Raw genomic sequence first — 19,894 nt, 5'->3', positions numbered from 1 at the left:
GATATTGGAAACTTGGTTCTAAAAAAGATGGAGTACTCCAATAAATATAAGAAACAGGGAAAATGAGAGTGGTTACTGTGTGGAGTGGGCTTCCGGGAAAGGTGGTGGAGGCAGGGTCAATTTGTCATTTAAGAAAGAGTTGGATAAGTATATGGATGGGAGGGAGATGGAGGGATATGGGCAGGGTGCTGGTAAGTGGGATTAGAGGAGAGGACTTGGATCAGTGCGGACTAGAAGGGCCAAATTGGCCTGTTTCCGTGCTGTAATTGTGATATGTCCAATTAACACTTATTGTTTGTTCTGAATTCCTCTCCCAACTAGCACGGTTTATATTCTGAGACTTTCTGAGATTTCCTGCTTCTCACTCATTCTGCTTGTTCCTTGAAGAAGGCCTCAGGCCCAAAACATCGGCAATATATCTTTGTCTCTTATGGACACTGAAAAGACCATCTGAGTTCCTCTGGCATTTCAGTGTGCTTTTACTCAACTTTGAAGCATCAATCATCCCTCTGCCTTTACAGATGCTCCCTGATTTTTTTCCTCCTGCAGTTTATTTTCTGCTCCAGATTCCAGCACCTACAGTCTCACATGTTTCCAACACCTGTACAGTATAACTTTCATTAATGTTCTTAATGGTCAGCACACACCTGGTGGGGTGAAGGTCCCTTTTCCTATGTTCATTTACTGTCAACAACTACAGTCACAGCTGCAGTCCTGTGGAACTCCTCTTTGCTCATTTTACCTATCTGAGTTCTCACCTCCACCCACCACGCTCTCTATTTCTGACCCATTTTCACACTAACCTTGTCTTCTCTCTGTGCTGCAACAGGGTCTGTCATCCATGCTCCGAATCTGGTGCCAGACGACTTTACTGTGATCGGGAGACTGATTTTCATCAACTTGCCACATGCTGTGAAAATAATTAATAAAATGTTTCACCAGGATTTTAAAATTTGGCCATCAGGAAGTCTTTAACTCAAGACACATTCCTTGCCAGATCACCACAGTTTTCCCAGGAAATGGGCTCTCTTTGTGAACATGTGGATTTCACATAAAATCGGAGCAGGAGAAAGTACTCAGTCTTCTAGCCTGCCCCACTATTCAATATGATCATGGCCTCTTCCCCATCATCCTTAACTCCTGATCTTTCAAATCATTCATCTCTTTAAATTCCCAGTGATAGTCAGATTCAGAATCAGAATCAGGATTTATTGTCAGACAAGTCACAAAATTTGGTGTTTGTGGCAGCATCACCAGTGCGAACATTCATAGAACCACTTTTACTACAATAAATTTAAAAATATCAAAATAGTGCATGGAAAGTGAGGCAGTGTCGATGGCCCATTGATTATTCCGGAATCTGATGCCATTGGGGAAGAAGCTGTCCTTGTGCCGCTGAGTGCTCGTCTTTAGGCTCCTGTATCTTTTCCCAATGGTAGCAGAGTGAAGAAGGTATGGCATGGAGGGTGGGGTCTTTGAGGATAGAGGCTATTTTTTTTAAGACACTGCCTCATGTAGATGCCCTTGATGGAGTGAAGTTTGGTGCCTGTGATATTGCAGGCTGAGTTAACAACCCTCTAGAGTTTAGTCTTGTTCTGAATGTTGGCACCTCCATACTGGAAGGTTATGCAACCAGCCAGAATGCTCTCCACGGTACATCTGTAGAAGTTTATGAGAGTCTTCAATGATGCACAGAATCTCCTCAGGCACCTCACAAAGTATAGCCGCTGGCGAGCCTTCTTCATGATTGCATCTCCATGGAGGCTCCAGGGCAGATCCTCGGAGATGTAGACACACAGGAATTTGAAGTTCTTGACCCTGTTCACTTCTGAGCCCTCGATGAGGACTGGGTCGTGTTCCCCTGACATCCTCCTGAAGTCCACAATCATCTCCTTGGTTTTGCTCACGTTGAGCGCAAGGTTGTTGGTGTGACACCACAAGTACAAGATTATACAAGTACAACCTGATGAAACAGCATTCTCCATTCCTCAGTGCAAAACACACAGGCACAACAAACATATGAGGATTCCAAAACCCAGCAGCAATAGAAATTCACCAAGACAAATGGTTACTGAAACAAAAGTTGTGTTTAATTTTCTTTAAACATGAAAACAGGATCAAACTTTAACATAACCCCCTTCTCATTCTTAGCGCACATGTATGTAATGTGTATATGTTCAGGATGGTTCTTTATTTCACGGTCCAATCATTCATTTTTCCAAGTTCATTTGTATCAGGCAATTCTTATACTGTACACAAGAGTTTAACATATATGAATTTTCACCAGGTTCTGGTGCTCAAAGGTAAATGGTGACCTTCAGGATGATTCTTGTTGGTTTCAGAGAGCTATTTGTTGCTCATTGGACACACACAAACTGATTTCCTCTGATCAGTCACTTCAGTGCTTTGCCGAAGAAACTTTCCCCATCAAGGTTTTCCAAATGATAACCTCTTCTTCCAGGTCACAAGATCACAAGAAAAAGGAACAGAAGCAGGCTATTTAACTGATCGAGCCTGCTCTGTGAAACCTCGCATCTAGTTCCAAGTTTCTGCCTTGTCCCCATATCCCATGATCTCCTGACTAATTAGATACCTATCAATTTCCCCTTTAAATTCCTCCAATAATCCTGTCTCCACAGCTGCACGTGGCAACGAATTCCACAAATCTACTATCCTCTGGCTAAAGAAATTTCTCCTCATCTTTGTTGTAAATTGGTATTTTTTAAATTCTAAGACTGTGCCCTCTTGTCCTGGAATCACCCAAAAGGGGAAACATCTTATTTACATCTACTCTGTTCAATCCATTCATTATTCAAAATGTTTCTATGAGATCCACTTTCATTCTTCTATATTCTAATGAATAGAGTCCAAGAGCCACTAAGTGTTCCTCATAAGTTAGCCTTTTCATTCCTGGAATCATTCTGGTAAACCTCCTCTGTACCCTCTCCAACCTTGCTATATCCTTTCTTAGATATCGGGCCCAAAGCTGCACACAGTTACTCCAAATCAGGTCTCACTAGTGCCCCATAGAGTCTTATCAACACTTCTTTATTTTATACACAATCCCCTTTGAAACAAATGCCAACATAGCATTCGCCTTCTTTACCGCCGATCCAACCTGGCAGTCAACTTTCAGGTTATCCTGCACGAGGACCCCCCAAGTCCCTTTGTACTTCAGAGGTTTGAATTTTCTCCCCATCCAAATAATAATCCAACCGTTTAATTCCTTGACCAAAATGCACAACCATATATTTCTCAATATTATATCACATTTGCCATTCCTTCACCCATTCTCCTAAGCTGTCCCAAGTCTTTCTGTAAGCTTTTGATTTCTTTTACGCTTTGTGCTCTTGGTGTCATCTGCAAACTTTTCCACGAAACCATTTAATCCACAACCTAAATCATCAAAATACATTGTAAAAAGAAGCATCCCCAACATCGGCCCTTGCAGACACCACGAGTAACAAACAACCAACCTGAATAGGATCCCTTTATTCCCACCCTTTGCTTCTTGCCTATCAGCCAATGCTCCACCTAGTCTATTATTTTTCCTGTAATTCTATGGGCCCTCATCTTGTTAAACAGCCTCTTATGCAGCACCTTATCAAAGGCCTTTTGAAAATTCAAATACACATCCACAGCCTCTCCCTTGTCCATCCTACTTGAGATTTCCTCAAAAAATTCCAATAGGTTGGTCCCCATGCCAGCTGGACCTATCATGTTGTGCACCTCAAAGTATTCCATAACCTCGTCCTTGAGGATCGACTCCAACAAATTTCCAACTACTGAAGTCAGCCTAATAGGCCAATAATTTCCTTTTTTTTCTGCCTCCATCCTTTCTTAAACAGCAAAACTATATCGGAGTCTTCTGATTTCTGGAAAATCAATTCCAATACAATCTCCAAAGCCATCTCCTTTCAGAACCCCTGGGTGCACCTCATTCGGTCCTGGAGACTTATCTACTTTTAGACCATTCATCTTACTAAGCACTTCTATGTAATTCTGACTGCTCTTAATTTTATTCTGAGACCTTTGAATATCGAGTCTGTTGCTTTTGTCTTCCTCAGTGAAGACTGATGCAAAATATCCATTTAGTTCCTCTGCCATCTCTTTGTCACCTGTTATATTTTCTCCAAATTCATTTTTAATTGGCCCTCTATCTACCCTTGTCTCTCTTTTACTTTTTATATGTTCGAAGAAACTCTTTTGTATGTTATTTGCCAATTTCCTTCAATAATTCATCTTTTATTTCATAATGACTCTCTGTTTTAAAAAATTTCCCATCCTCTGCTTTTCCAGTATTTTTTGCTACCGTTTGTCCGCACTTTTCCTTTTGTTTTAGCTTTAACCTCTCTTAGTCACCTCTCTTAGTCACATCTGTCATTTTACCATTCATAATTTTCCTTTTTCTTGGAATATATCTATCCTGTGCTTTCTTTACTTTTTGTAGAAATATCATCCAATTCTGCTCTGCCTCCCCACCCCCCCCGATCGAGCTGACTTTTCCAGTCAACTTGGACCAGTTCCTCTCTCATCCTACTGTAATTCCCTTTGTTCCACTGAAATATTGACACATCTGATATCATTTTTTCCCATTCAAATTGGAAGCTGAATTCTATCATGTTGTGATCACTACTTCCTAAGAGCTCCACAACCTTTAAATCCCTAATCACCTCAGGTTCATTACACATCACCCAATCCAAAACCGCCAATCTTCTGATGGGCTGATCGACCAACTGTTCCAAAAAGCCATCCTTTAGGCATCCTAGAAACTCTTTCTCCTGAGACCTTGCATCTTACTGACATTCCCAATCCCCATTCACATTAAAATCTCCCATAATTATCTTGACATTCTCCTTCTGACCTGCTTTTTCTATTTGCAGCTACTTATCGCAGACCACTTTCCAGCAGGTGTTTGGGGGCCTGTATATTACAGCTAGTAAGGTCTTTTTACCCTTGCCATTTCTTATTTCAACCCATAAAGATTCCACAATTTCTGCCCCGATGTCCCCTCTTTTAAAAGATTTAATCGCATTATTTCCCATCAGGGCCAGGCCACCCCCTCGACCTACCTGCCTATCTTTCCTATATAAGGAGTATCCCTGGACATTCAGTTCCCAATCACATCCCTCATTTAGCCATGTTTCGGTGATGGCCACAATGTCCTACCATTCCATTTGAATCTGCACACCCAGGTCATCTCCCTTATCCTTAATTCTCTGTGCATTTCAGTACCATCCCCTTAGACCGGTCTCTGTAGTTTCATTGTTCTCTGGTCTTCTCCTTTGTCCTTTTTGCTGCACATCAATTTCCAATTTTAACTGTGTCCACCATTACACCCTGGTTTCTTTCTTCCCTAATTTCAGCACCAAGGTTCATATTCCCAGCTCCCTGCCAAACTAGTGTAAACTCTCCCCAACAGCTCTTACAAACCTGCCTGCCAGGATATTGGTCCCCCTGCAGTTCAGGTGCAGCCTGCCCTTTTTGTACAGGTCAGACCTTCCCCAGAAGAGACCCCAATGATCCAGAAATCTGAACCCCTGTCCCTGCACCAACTCTTCCGCCACACGTTCATCTGCCACATCCTCCTAATTCTATCCTCTCTACACATGGCACTTGGCAGCAATTCTGAGATCACCACCCGTGAGGTCTTATTTCTTAACCTCCTACCTAACTCCCTGTATTCTCTTTTTAAGACCTCATCCCTACCCTTCTCTGTGTCATTAGTCCCCACACGGTCACAATGTCTGTCTGCTTCCCCTCCCCTACCAGAATGCTGTGAACCTGATCAGAGACATCCCTGTCCCTGGCACCTGGGAGGCAACACACCAGCCGGGAGCCTCGACCTCGTCCACAGACACCCCTATCCACACACCTAATCGAAGTGTCCCCAATCACTATCACCACAGAGTTCCTCTTGTTTCTCTTATTTCAGGAAAAATACTCCAGCCAGACATTTCCTCTTGTAAGAGCTACAAGGTTTTGAACAGGGTGAGCTCAGAACTCACAACCCGTCTTCAACATGAGGTTTTTATCAAGACTGCCAGCTTACCATGTTGCAGCCTCAAAAGCTACTGCAATCCTGTTTTCTTTCCTCTGCTTGTAAAAACCAGAACCCCCCCCCCCCCACAACAAGGCACCAAACCCAATCCTTGAAAGATCTTTATCAGCACTTGAGCCCCCGGACTTTTCCATTTGCACCTGCTTTTGAAATTCTTTCCATTGTCTTTGCAAAAATCACTGGTGCCTTAAATGTCTGGCTTCATTTGATGTGAAATGTAAGTATCTGTTTGTGAAATGACCTACACTGAACCCCCACAATCTATCTCTTTTAAGGACACATTTATATATAAAATATAATATAACCTGCAACAATACATTTGAAGAACTAAAAGTTCATCAATACAAAGAAATTAAAAAATATATTGTTTTGTACAAATGAGAGTTTTGGAGGGTCAGTGTGAGCAATTCCTTTGGTTGTTCACCATTCTCACTGTGCATGGGAAGAAGCTGGCTCTGATACTTCTCTGGCTTTCATTAAACCCACCCCACCCCCTGCTTCCACCCCCCCCCCCCAATTCTTTCCATTCCCTGTCTCCTTTCACACAGACATGATAAATTCTACTTAGTCCCTTATCACATAAAATGAACACCTTTTGTTGGTCTGGATTCCTCCCCCATTAGTACTGAAACTTTTTGATACATCCTCATTCTGCCTTTTTTGAATTTTCCTTGAAGAAGGGGCTCAGGCCTGAAATGTTAGCGATAGACCTTTGTATCCCATAGATGCTAAAAGATTGGCTGAGTTCCTCCAGCATTTTGGTGTGTTTACTACATTCAGAGCATCTCCCTTATCTCTTCCCTGACAGGAACAGATGAAATAGACTGTGTGCGGGGTGTGCAGGGGTCCTCAATAATTTTACGCGACTTCTTCAGACAATGATCCTGGTAGATTATGTTGATGGCGGGAGGGAGACTCGAATGATCCTCTCTGCCACTCTTATAGTCCTGTGGATTGACCTCTGATTCATTGTTCTGTAGTAACCGTACCACACTGTGATGCACCTGGCCAGGACGCTCTCGATAGAATTCCTGTAGAAGGTTGATGTGATGGTGGCCAGTAGCCTTGCCCACTTCAGTCTCCTCAGGAAGTGAAGTCGCTGTTGTGCCTTCCTGACCAGTGAGGAGATGTTGAGTGTCCATGATAGGTCACTGGTTAAGTGAACTCCAAGGAACTTGGTGTCTCCATGACAGAGTTGTTGATGTGTAGTGAAGGGTGGTCATTCCTGGTCCTCCTGAAGTCCACGATCGTCTTCTTCCTTCATCTTGTCCACCTTGAGACTCACGTTGTTACACTTGCACCATTTCACGAGGTTTCCCACCTTTACTCTGTAGAGCTACTCATTGTTATTGCTGATGAGACCAACGACTGTTGTGTCATCTACAAAATGGATCTCACTGTTGGAGCTGGATCTGGCGATGCAGTTGTGGGTCAGTAGTGTGAACAGGAGCGGGTTGAGCACCCAGCCCGAGGTGTACCAGTGCTCAGCGTGACGGTGCTCCATATTCTGCTACCGACCCAGATATTCTGTGGTCTTTCCATTAGGAAGTCCAGGATCCAGTTACAGAGAGGGGTGTTGAGTCCCAGTGAGGCCAGCTTCTCCACCAGCCTCTGGCTGGTAAATGAACAACAGCCTGGTGTATGAGGCATCGTTTTCCAATAGGCTAGGACAGAGTGAAGCGACAAAGCTATACGATAGTCTGTGGAACAGTTTCTTCTCTAGGCAAATTGAAATGGGTCCAGCGTCTCTGGGAGGTGTTCTTTGATGTGTTCCATCTCCAGACACTCGAAGCATTGCATAATGGTGGAGGTCAGTGCCACAGGGCGGAGTCATTGAGGCCTGTTATTGTTGCTCTCTGGGTACCAGGATGATGGTGGCTGTCTTGAACCCTGCGGGAATGATGGGCTGCTGCAGTGAGATGTTGAAAATGTCCGTGAAGTCCTCTGTCAATTGATCTGTGCAGTCCTTCAGTAACCGAGAGGTATGTTGTCTGGTCCTGCTCCCTGTGTGGGTTCACCCTGAATAGGGTTCTCCTCACGTGGCCGCATCTTTGCAGAGTGCCCGTTCCTCACAGAGACATGGAGCTTTCTTTGGCATCACCCTGTTCTTCTCATCAAACCGTTCACAGAAGGTGTTCAGTTTGTCTGGAAGGGAGATGTCATTGCCCTTAATTCATAAGGTTGATCTGTAATGGTCTTGATTCCTTGCCACGTGCACCTCATGCTATTTGTGTCACACAGTTGCCTGTGGATCTTTGCCTTCCGGACTGCACAGGAGAGTTCAGCCCTGGATGATCTTAGTGCCATCCTATCCCCTGTCCTGAAGGAAGCATCCTTCAGGTCTGAGAATGGCCCAGACCTTTGCATCCAACCATAGTTTCTGGTTAGCCCTGGTTAGCTCTGGTTGTGAGACATTTGATCTCGGTGACATCCTCAATGCACTTACTGATGTGGCCAGTCACTTTGGTTGTTCAGCATTCTCACTGCCCATGGGAAAAAGCTGTTCCTCAGCCTGGCCATGTTAGCTCTGATCCTCCTGTATAATTTCCGCAACAGGAGCAGTTGAATGATGCTCTGCGCATGGTGGAAGGGGTCCTCAGTGATTTTTGTGCACCCTCTTCAGACAACTATCCTGCTCAATCACTTCGATGGTGGGGGAGAAAGAGACACCCCTCCTCTTTAATCCCCCAGTTATTCAGTCTCCACACTCCCTCTTTAAACCCCCGGTGATCCTGTCTCCACACCCCTCCTCTTTAAATCCCCAGTGATCCAGTAACCACACCCCTCCTCTTTAAACCTCCAGTTATCCAGTCTCTGCACCCCTCCTCTTTAAACCCCCGGTGATCTCGTCTCCACACCCCTCCTCTTTAATCCCCCAGTGATCCAGTCTCCACACCCCCTCTTTAAACCCCCGGTGATCCCGTCTCCACCCCTCTCCTCTTTAATCTCCCAGTGATCCAGTCTCCACACTCCCTCTTTAAACCCGTCTCCACACCCCTCCTCTTTAAATCCCCAATGATCCAGTAACCACACTCCTCTTTAAACCTCCAGTGATTCAGTCTCCACACCCCTCCTCTTTAAACCTCCAGTGATCCAGTCTCCACACCCTTCCTCTTTAAATCCCCAGCGATCCAGTCTCCACACCCCTCCTCTGTAAAACCCCCATTGATCCAGCAGTATAGCCCTCTGGGGTATATGCATAAACATTGAAAAAACTCACAAAATTCTGGAGGAACTCAGGGGTTGTGGCAGCATCCTTGAATGGCAGTTCACCGATGACATTTTGGGTTGAAACCCTTCATCATTATTAGGTAAAATGGGGCAGTGACCCAAATAAAAGGTTGGTTGGGGAAAGGAGGAGCACAGGTCTGCTGGTGAATACAGGTGGGTGGGTGGGGGGGGGGGGTGGAATAAGATGCTAAGAGGAGATAAGAGGAAGAGGCAGATGGCTGAGCAAGATGCACTCTTGATTGGTCATGGAATGAAGGGAAGGGATTGGAAGCTGGAGGAAGGGATACGTGTTTGACACGAAGGTCGAGAGAGAAGGAAAGGAGGAGGAGGAATAGGGCCAGAGATAAGGGAAAATAAGGGGGGGGGGGAAGGAGGTATAGAAAGAAAGGAGATCAATGATGATGCTACCTGCTGGTTGGAGACCGCCAAGACAGAACACAAGGTGCTATTCTTCCAATTACTGTGTGACATCAACATGTCTCCATGGACAGGGACAGTATGTCAGTATGGGATGGGAAGTTGAATTGAAGTTCATGGCCACTGGGAGATCCTAGATGTAGTGGCAGGTGGAGTGAAGATGCTCCAAAATATTTTCCTTCCCCTGTGTGAAGGGGTTACTACACACTTGAGTTTTAAAAGCTCCCCCACCCCCAAATCTTGTCACGGTTTGCACATTCCATCAGACCATAAGACACAGGAGCAGAAACAGGCTATTTGTAGTCCATTGAGTCAGCCCCGCCATTTAATCATGATCCATTTCCCCACTCAGCCCCATTGTCCGGCCTTCTCCCCATGACCTTTGATGCCCTGGCTCATCAAGGGCAATAAAAACCTACTCAACAATCTAACCCTTCCCTGCTTCACACCCATAACCCTCTATTTTTATTTCATCTATGCTCCCATGTAAGAGTCTTTTAAATGTCTCTATTGCACCTGCAAAAGGTGATGTAGAGTCCTTTGTTTTGTTCTCTGCACTTTTCTTGGAGCTGTCTGAGGGCAAAGACCATGTCAGTGGTTCCTCTGTTTGCGCGAAAGCCGCACTGTGATTCTGGGAGAATATTCTCGGCGACACTAGGTATTATTCTATTTAGTAGAATCCTAGCGAAGATTTTGCCTGCAATGGAGAGCAACGTGATTCCCCTGTAGTTTGAGCTACAAAGGACTCTACATCACCTTTGTTGACCTCACCAAAGCCTTCGACACCGTGAGCAGGAAAGGGCTTTGGCAAATACTAGAGCGCATCGGATGTCCCCCAAAGTTCCTCAACATAATTATCCAACTGCACGAAAACCAACAAGGTCGGGTCAGATACAGCAATGAGCTCTCTGAACCCTTCTCCATTAACAATGGCGTGAAGCAAGGCTGTCTTCTCGCACCAACCCTCTTTTCAATCTTCTTCAGCATGATGCTGAACCAAGCCATGAAAGACCTCAACAATGAAGACGCTGTTTACATCCGGTACCGCACGGATGGCAGTCTCTTCAATCTGAGGCGCCTGCAAGCTCACACCAAGACACAAGAGAAACTTGTCCGTGAACTACTCTTTGCAGATGATGCCGCTTTAGTTGCCCATTCAGAGCCAGCTCTTCAGCGCTTGACGTCCTGCTTTGCGGAAACTGCCAAAATGTTTGGCCTGGAAGTCAGCCTGAAGAAAACTGAGGTCCTCCATCAGCCAGCTCCCCACCATGACTACCAGCCCCCCCACATCTCCATCGGGCACACAAAACTCAAAACGGTCAACCAGTTTACCTATCTCGGCTGCACCATTTCATCAGATGCAAGGATCGACAATGAGATAGACAACAGACTCGCCAAGGCAAATAGCGCCTTTGGAAGACTACACAAAAGAGTCTGGAAAAACAACCAACTGAAAAACCTCACAAAGATAAGCGTATACAGAGCCGTTGTCATACCCACACTCCTGTTCGGCTCCGAATCATGGGTCCTCTACCGGCACCACCTACGGCTCCTAGAACGCTTCCACCAGCGTTGTCTCCGCTCCATCCTCAACATCCATTGGAGCGCTTACATCCCTAACGTCGAAGTACTCGAGATGGCAGAGGTCGACAGCATCGAGTCCACGCTGCTGAAGATCCAGCTGCGCTGGATGGGTCACGTCTCCAGAATGGAGGACCATCGCCTTCCCAAGATCGTGTTATATGGCGAGCTCTCCACTGGCCACCGTGACAGAGGTGCACCAAAGAAAAGGTACAAGGACTGCCTAAAGAAATCTCTTGGTGCCTGCCACATTGACCACCGCCAGTGGGCTGATAACGCCTCAGACCGTGCATCTTGGCGCCTCACAGTTTGGCGGGCAGCAACCTCCTTTGAAGAAGACCACAGAGCTCACCTCACTGACAAAAGGCAAAGGAGGAAAAACCCAAAACCCAACCCCAACCAACCAATTTTCCCTTGCAACCGCTGCAATCGTGTCTGCCTGTCCCGCATCGGACTTGTCAGCCACAAACGAGCCTGCAGCTGACGTGGACTTTTTACCCCCTCCATAAATCTTCGTCCGCGAAGCCAAGCCAAAGAAGATTGTACCTGCACCACCTTGATAATGCATTCCAAGTGCCTACATCTCTGTGTAGAAAAAAACATACCCCTGGTAGGGCCACTTAAGGATAAAGGAGGCAACATGTGCTTGTAGCCACAGGAGGTTGGAGAGGACCTAAATGAATACTTTACTTCAGTATTTAACAGAGTACAGGACATTGATCACGGTGAGGTCAGAATAGGACAGGCTTGTGTACTGCACCATGTTGGGATTAAGAAAGAGGATCTTCTTCAAAACATTAGGATTGGTAAGACCATGGAACTAGATGAGATACAAGGTTGATACTGAGATGAATTCCCAGAATTCAGATATGTTCAGATATGTTTCCCCTTTTACAAGAGCATAAGACACAGGGGCAGAAATAGGGGATTCAGCCCATCAAGTCTGCCTCACCATTCAATCATGAGCTGATCCATTTCCCCACTCAGCCTCATTGCCCGGCCTTCTCCCCATAACCTTTGATGCCCTGGCTAATCAAGAGCCTATCAATCTCTGTCTTGACCCTTGACCCGGCCTCCACAACGGCCTGTGGCAACAAATTCCACAGATTCACCCCTCTCTGGCTAAAGAAATTCCTCTGAGTTCTGTTCTAATCGGAAGTCCTTTAATCCTGAAGTTGTGCTCTCTTGTCCTAGACTCTCCCACTTTGGGAAAAAACCTTTCTACATCTATTCTGTCCACGCCTTTCAACATTCAAAATGTTTCAATGAAACCCCCCCATCATTCTCCAAAATTCCGATTAGTACAGGCTAAGAACTGTTAAACACTCTTTGAATGATAACCCTTTCATACCCAGAATCATCCTAGTGAACCTCCTCTGAACCCTCTCCAACATCAGCATATCCTTTCTTAAATGAGGAGCCCAAAACTACCCACAATCCTCCACTTGAGGTCTCACCAGGGCCTTACATCACATCCCTGCTCTTAGATTCTATCCTCTTGAAGTGAACGCCAGTATTGCATTTGCCTTCTTCACCATTGACTCAACCTGCAAGTTTACCTTCAGGCCGTCCTGCACATGGTCCATTTGTATCTGGGCATTTTCAATTTTTGCCCCATTTATTTTTTCTACAAAAGTGCTTGACTGTACACTTTCTGACATTAGATTTCATTTGCAACTTCTCTGTCCATTCTCCTCATCTGTCTAAATCAGTGGTTCTCAATCTTTTTCTTTCCACTTACATAACCACTTTTGTATTCCCAACAATATCCAAGCCTGTGTACTTGTTGAGAGGTGTGTAGCTACAGGAGACTCCAGCACTACATGCCTGCCTGAACCTACAGTGTGACCAGCTCCCGAAACTACTCTCTCTAGCCCTCGGAGTTAAATAGGAAGGTCTGCAGACAATGTGATTGTAATGCAGTTTTTGAGGAAACCACAGTCAGGCTAAAGAGAGATGTAGTGGATGTTGAATATTTGGACTTCCAAAGGCCTTTGACAAGGTGCCGCACATGAGGCTGACTTACAAGAATTACAGGAGGGATAGTAGCATGGGTAAAGCATTGGCTGATCAGCGGGAAACAGAGAGTATCCAACCTATTCTGGTTGGATACCTGTTACCAGTGGTGTCCCACAGGAGGCGGTGTTGGGGCCACTTCTCTTGAATATTAATGATTTGGTTACACAATAAATGGCTTTGTTGATACAAAGATAGGTGAAGGGGCAGGTAGCGAGGAGGAAACGGAGAGGCTGCGGAGAGACTTAGATAGATTAGGAGAATGAGCAAAGAAGTGGCAAATAAAATACAATGTTGGAAAGTGTATGGTCATGCACTTTGGTAGAGGAGTCCAGGACAAGAGAGAACAACTACAGGATTGAAGGGCACCCATTTAAAACAGAGATGGAGAGGAATTTCTTTAGCTAGAGAATGGTGAATGTCTGGAATTTGCTACCACCTGTGTTTGTGGAGGCCAGGTCGTTGGGTTATTTAAGGTAGGGATCTAAATAGCCAGCATGTATAATCAAAGGGCAACTAAAATTTCTAGCTAGAGCCCTTTGTCAATGTATGAGCAAAAAGCAGGCAGGTGGGGGGAGGATGCCCTCTCTGTCTCCCTGATGAGCCTAACTGCTTCAACAGATCCGTGTGGTCGGAGTGGAGCTGCGGCTGGATGCACCCTGTGGATGTAGTTGTCAGGGATACCTGACACTGGCTGATCTCCTATGTCTCACAGGAGGAGCACACCACTCTACTGACTGCCACCATTGCCCCTTTAACAAACCAACGGCCTTACCTTAATGTCTCCTCACTGAACTCTGTGTTCACCAAAGCTTGAACTCAGTCAACCAGCAACCCTTCCCCTCAAAATGGCCACTCAGAGACCACCACCCTTTTATTTGTTGCTATACCTTTTGGATGGAAAACTAACAGGTGAAACAATGGTCAGTGGTTGGGATGGACTTGATGGGTGAAGAGCCTGTTTTAAAATTTTTTAAGTGTAGGCATACAGCACAGCGACAGGCTATTTTGACACACGAGTCCGTGCCGCTCAACTTACATTTTGAAGGATTTGAGGAAACCATGCCGACATGGGGAAGTATATACAAACTCCTTACAGACAGCATGGGATTCGAAGCCCAGTCCGTTCCTGATCGCTGGCGCTGTAAAGGCATTGCGCTAACCGCTACACCAACCGTGCAGCAAACCTGTATCATAATGGGTGACTGTAATTATGAACAATTCACTTTCATTCTAAAGGAACTGAGCCTGCTGCCCTCCTTAATCAGCACAAGTTTCGGAAGAGTAAGGTGAACTCACAGAGTTTCTTCACACAGTCGTGGAGCCTGGCTTCCAGGTTCAGCACTCTCTGCTGAAGCTCTTCATAATCATAAGCCCCAATTTCTTCTTGTATCCCCGTCAACACTGCTGACAGATTCCTCACTTCCTCTTTGAACTGCAGAATTATCTTGCTGTCGGTTCTGTATTGTTCAAGGACTGGGATCAATGGCAGCAAATCCTGCATTTTCTCCTTCAGCTCCTGAGAAACATCACAATGAGCCTCTTGGATTTACATCGATCACATAGCATAGCACAGAAACACACCCTTCCATATCCCATATCTACATTGAACTGAAATTAGACTATCTGCCCATGGTCTGCATCCCTCTATTCCCTTCCTGATCATGCCTCAATGCCTCTTAGTAATTCACATCATATCTGCTCGAGGCAGTGCATTTAGGCATCCACCACCCACTGTGTAAAAAGAATATTTCAACCTTTCTTCATCTCAACTTTGCTACGAGCCCAAAGGACCCCAAAACCCAGCAGCAATAGACATTCAGCAAGACAAGTGGTTTTTAAAACAGAAGTTATTTTTAATCAACTTTAAACATGAAAATAGAATCAAACTTTAACTTAACTCTATACTTAACTGACCCAAATTAACCCCTTTCTAATTCGAAGCGCATGTGTATGTAAAATGTGTGTAAATTTAAGAAAAGTTATTTGGTTCACAGTTCAATCTCACTTCTCCTTCTTCCAAGTTCACTGGTTGCAGGCAATTCCTATACTGTGCACAGTATTTAACATGTATAAAGTTCAATAGGCTTTGGTGCTCGAAAGGTAAATGTTTACCTCTCAGGAAGGTTCTTGTAGGGTTTGCAGAGAGAGATTTGTTGTTCCAGGATTTCCACAACTGAGGTATCACCATTAGTCACCTCAATGTCTCGCTGATGAAACTTTCCCCATCAGGGTTTTCCAGATGGTAACTTCTTTCTTCAAGCTACCACAGAGTTCCATTCCTCTTATTCCAAAAGAAACATCAGACAGATAGCACTTTGAGCCATCCACTGCTTTTGGAACTTTTCATCAGTTTCAACCAGCTCTTCCTGGTTTGCACTGTGTCACACATACACAAGCTGAGAGGGCTTCTCTTCTCTCCCTCCCTCTCTTTCCAACTGAAACTTCCAGCAAAAACATGTGATTCACTCACTTGCAAAAACCCCCACCTTCTTCAGCAAACAACAGGAATTATTTCTTCTGCTCAAGCTGTTGTTAGATAAACAAACCCCAGGAGTGACCTTCTTGTAAGCACTCTGCAGAAAGGTACTTGTAGCTATTCTAGCACCAGTTCATAACAATGGTCATTCATTTTATGCTGTCAGTTCAATTAACACCTTCTTGTGAATGTACATAACATTCTCCAGAAATCTTCAATATTTCTTCAGTCTTTCAAATCAGATCTGTTTTAAAATATGTGTATGTATGTAACTTACTCTAAATCTTACCAATTCTACCCAAATTATTTATCCATTACACCTTAAATGCATGCTCTCTTGTATTTTCCATTTCCAGCTTGCAAAAACAGTCTCTGACTATCTCCCCTGTGTATGCCTCTCGTAATATTATATACTCTTAACAGGTTAATCCTCTAACTCCAATGCTCCAGAGAAAGCAATGAAACTTTGTCCATTCCTCTCCTAGAACCACAGAACATTATAGCACAGAAACAGGCCCTTTTTTTTTGACTAATCCCTTTGACCTGCACCCAGTTCATAGTCCTCCATACCTCTCCCATTTATCCACCTGTCCAAATTCTTCTTAAAATGTTAAAATTGAGCCTGCATTCATCACCTCAGCTGGCAGCTCGTCCTGCACTCCCACCACTCTCTGTGTGAAGTTCCCCTTAAACTTTTCCCCTTTCACCCTTAATCCTGAAAGCTAATGCTCTCCAATCCAGGCAACATCCAGTGAACTGCTTCTGCACCCTCTCCAAGGGCCTGTACTGTGCTGTAATGTTCCATGGTTTATGTTCTTCCTGTAATGTGGTGACCAGACACTGCACAATATTCCAAATATGGCTGAACCCAAGTTTTATATGACTGCAACATGACCTGACTTTTTTACTCAACACCCTGAACAATGAAGGCAAATGTGCACTAATTCCAGTTCACTAAAACTACACCACCATGAGAAACAAGATAGGCTGCAGATGTTGTTATTGTAGTAAAAACACACTGAAATGTTGGAGAAACTCAGCCGGTCTTTCAGCACCCATAGGAGACAAAGATATATTGCCGATGATTTGGGCTTAGGTCCTCCTTCAAGGAAAAATCAGAAAGTCTCAAAATTCAAACAATGGGGGAGGAGGAATCCAAACCAACAAAAGGTGTTAATTGGATGTGATAAGGGATTAGATAGAATTTATCACGTTTGTGCAAAAGGAGACAGGGAAAGGAGAGATGATAAGGGAAGAGGTAGATGTGGAGAGGTGTTTAATGAAACCCAGAGAAGTCAATATTAATGCCATCTGGTTGGAGGGTGTCCAGTTGGAAGATGAGGTGATGTTCCTCCAATTTGCAGATGGTCTTAGTCTGGTAATCCATGGATGGGACCATGGACAGACATATCTCAGGCCCGTAATGTTGGCAATACATCTTTGTCTCCTATAGATTCTGAAAAGACCAGCAGAGTTCTTCCAGCAGTTTGGTGTTTTTACTTTCTTTACCACCGTGACCAGGTGTTTGGCCACTTACAGGGAGCTAAGGGTTTTCCCTCCAAGTTCACTCATTGCATCAATGCTCCCTAGAGTCCTTCCTCCAGCTTTATACTTCTCCTTACATTTGGCCTTTGGCCCCATGACTTCTGTGCCAAACATGAGGCAAATTCAACCAAGATTCTGCTGTTTGTACAGATACACATCCCTCTATTCCTTGCATATTTGTGTATCTGTCTGGAAGCCTCTTAAACTCTCTCATTGTATCTGCTTCCACCACTAGTCCTGGCAGCTCATTCCAGGCACTCCCATCCTCCAGGGGAAAAGACACCCTGACATTCCACCACCCCCCCCCCACCACTCTGTAACCTTAAATACACATCCTCCAGTGTGCGACTCTTCTATCAGAGAAAAAGATTCTGACTGCCCATCCTATCAATACCTCTCATGATATTATAAACTATCAAGACTCCCCTTCTGTCAAAAAACAACATAGATCCCAACACCGATCTCTGCAGAACACCAATGGTCACAGGCCTCCAGCCAAAATAACATCCTTCCACACTACCCTCTGTTATCTATGAAGCAGCTAATTCTGAATCCAAACCATGGATTCACCATGGGTCCCATGCATCTGTAGCTTCTGCCTTAGCTGACCATGGGAGACTTTGTCAAATGCCTTGCTAAAGTCCATGTAGCCAACATAACATTTACCCCCCCCCCCCCACCCCCCAACTTTGTCAAAACCACCATAGTGTTCCAACATACCTGGAAATGTTTCGACAACAGAGTCTTCCGATCATCCTCGATCTGAAGGAACTCACTCTTCATTCTTTTCATTTGAGTTTCCATTTTCAGAACGTACTGGAAGTCCCTCTGGGTCCTCAGATTCAGAACTTCAATGGATTGAGACATGTTCTGCACCTTGATGAACATAAAAAAAATGACAGATGCTGGAAACCTGACTTGAAATAAGTAGAAAATTCTGGGAACACTCGGCAAGTCAGGCTGCATCTGTGGGGAGTGTAGTAAGTTAACTTTTCAAATTGAAGACCCTTGCTTGGAATTTTGTTAGAACTCATTCCCGGTTCTGAAGGAGGGATCCAGTCTTGTTTATCTCTGACCTGATGAGGATTTCAGCATTTGGTATAAAATGGAGTGTTAAGACCCCATGGGTTTTGATGTTAGTCAGGGGAGCAGCCAAAGTTATCTTCCTGAACTATTCCTATCTGCACTGATTGATCCCATTTTATTCTCCTTTCATTTGCATCCACTCCTCCCATCCCCACAAATCTACCCCCCTCTCCCACACACTGGAGGCAATTTACAGCAGCCAATTAACCCCCCAACACACAAGACCACAAGATATAGGAGCAGTTGGGCCATTTGGCCTGTCGAGTCCACTTCGCCATTCCATCATGAGCTGATCCATTCTCCCACTCAACCCCACTCCCCGGCCTTCTTGCCAAAACCTTTGATACCCCTGATGATTCAGATACCTATCCGTCTCTGCCTTAAATACACACAATGATGTTGCCTGCTTGGAGCATAAAACGGCGGCATTGCCGGAGCTGCTGTAATGGCAGTGCTGCCTTTAGTGGGGACCTTCGGAGAAAGGGGAGTGGAGACATTGCACTCCCATGGGATCCACGGGGTCCAACCACCCAGTCCAACTGCCTCAACTGCATACAGGCTTTCAACAGCCCCTCCAAGGAACCAACGGTGGTTTTAAATAAAATCCCACGACCGTGGGGTCTGGACACAAGATGGTGGCGCCTATGATCAGCAGCGGCTACAAGGGGTTGCAGACCCCAGGGAAATGAAGGACTGGTGTGAGGCACCAGAAAATGGCAAGACTACCCCCCCAAACCCCACCCCGCCAGGTTTCAGAAGGAGAAGCAGAGAAGATAACCCATGGGATAGTGATCATGGTGGCGGTGACCACAGTGAGGGGCTCTGCGGCTGAAGGACAGTGGACTGTTGGTGATGAGGTGGAAAAAACCTACACGGGTTATGAGCTGCTGGGGACTGTGGTCATGGGACTTGCACTGAGCTGCGGCTGCTGGGGACTGGCTTGAGACTGGCTGAAGGGGTACCAGGTATTGGAACTGAGATGTGAGAGGGTGCCAAAGATGCTGAAAGGTTTCTGATCATCACGGAGGTTTGGATCTGGAGGTCGGGCTGCTGATGGTTTGGACTGGACACAGTATGGCTGCAGAGGCTCCGGGAGTGCTGAAGGTGAATCTATGGACACTTGGCATCTCTGGGGGACCCTCGTTTTCTTCTTTCTCTGACTGCAAGAGCTTTTCAGGCAATTTCTGCCAATGGCGAATCTGTCTGCCTTACAGCAGAAAAAAGCAATTTTGTGTAATGTGACACTTTTTATTACATGACAATAAATTGAATCTTGTACTGAGCAGTGTTATGAGAACTTATTGCCGCCTCACACATGATCCCAATGAGCCAAACCCTACCTTCTCCAGGAGCTGCTGGAGTTGATGGCTTCGCGCATCCCTGGAGCACAGGTTCTGCTCTGGTGCCACCACAGTGCAAATGCACCGACCATCAGGGTCCTGGGCTGAGCTGTAGACTTGCCAGCCATCCCTCAGCCT

General features: G+C 45.3%; 1 protein-coding gene and 1 long non-coding RNA gene across 5 annotated transcripts in view; one reads left to right on the top strand and one right to left on the bottom strand.

Annotated features, from left to right (window-relative positions):
* LOC138764097 (uncharacterized) overlaps positions 1-952 on the top strand; it is a 15,019-nt gene extending 14,067 nt beyond the window's left edge. For all 4 annotated transcript variants that reach the window (XR_011357981.1, XR_011357983.1, XR_011357982.1 and 1 more), the window contains one exon: positions 830-952. This is a non-coding gene — a long non-coding RNA (uncharacterized lncRNA). The remainder of the gene's footprint in view (positions 1-829) is intronic.
* Positions 1-19,894, bottom strand: part of LOC138764096 (noelin-3-like) — a 26,093-nt gene extending 6,199 nt beyond the window's left edge. The window contains exons 1-4 of the mRNA XM_069939467.1: positions 19,757-19,894; positions 18,051-18,206; positions 14,606-14,825; positions 804-910 (exon numbers count right to left, since the gene is read on the bottom strand). Of these exons, the coding sequence (XP_069795568.1) occupies positions 804-910; positions 14,606-14,825; positions 18,051-18,197 (474 nt within the window). The 5' untranslated portion in view covers positions 18,198-18,206; positions 19,757-19,894. The remainder of the gene's footprint in view (positions 1-803; positions 911-14,605; positions 14,826-18,050; positions 18,207-19,756) is intronic.

The sequence above is a fragment of the Narcine bancroftii genome, chromosome 5 (genome assembly GCF_036971445.1).
Source record: "Narcine bancroftii isolate sNarBan1 chromosome 5, sNarBan1.hap1, whole genome shotgun sequence".
Classification (NCBI taxonomy): Eukaryota; Metazoa; Chordata; class Chondrichthyes; order Torpediniformes; family Narcinidae; genus Narcine; species Narcine bancroftii.
This window is presented reverse-complemented; position numbering and strand designations above follow the sequence as displayed.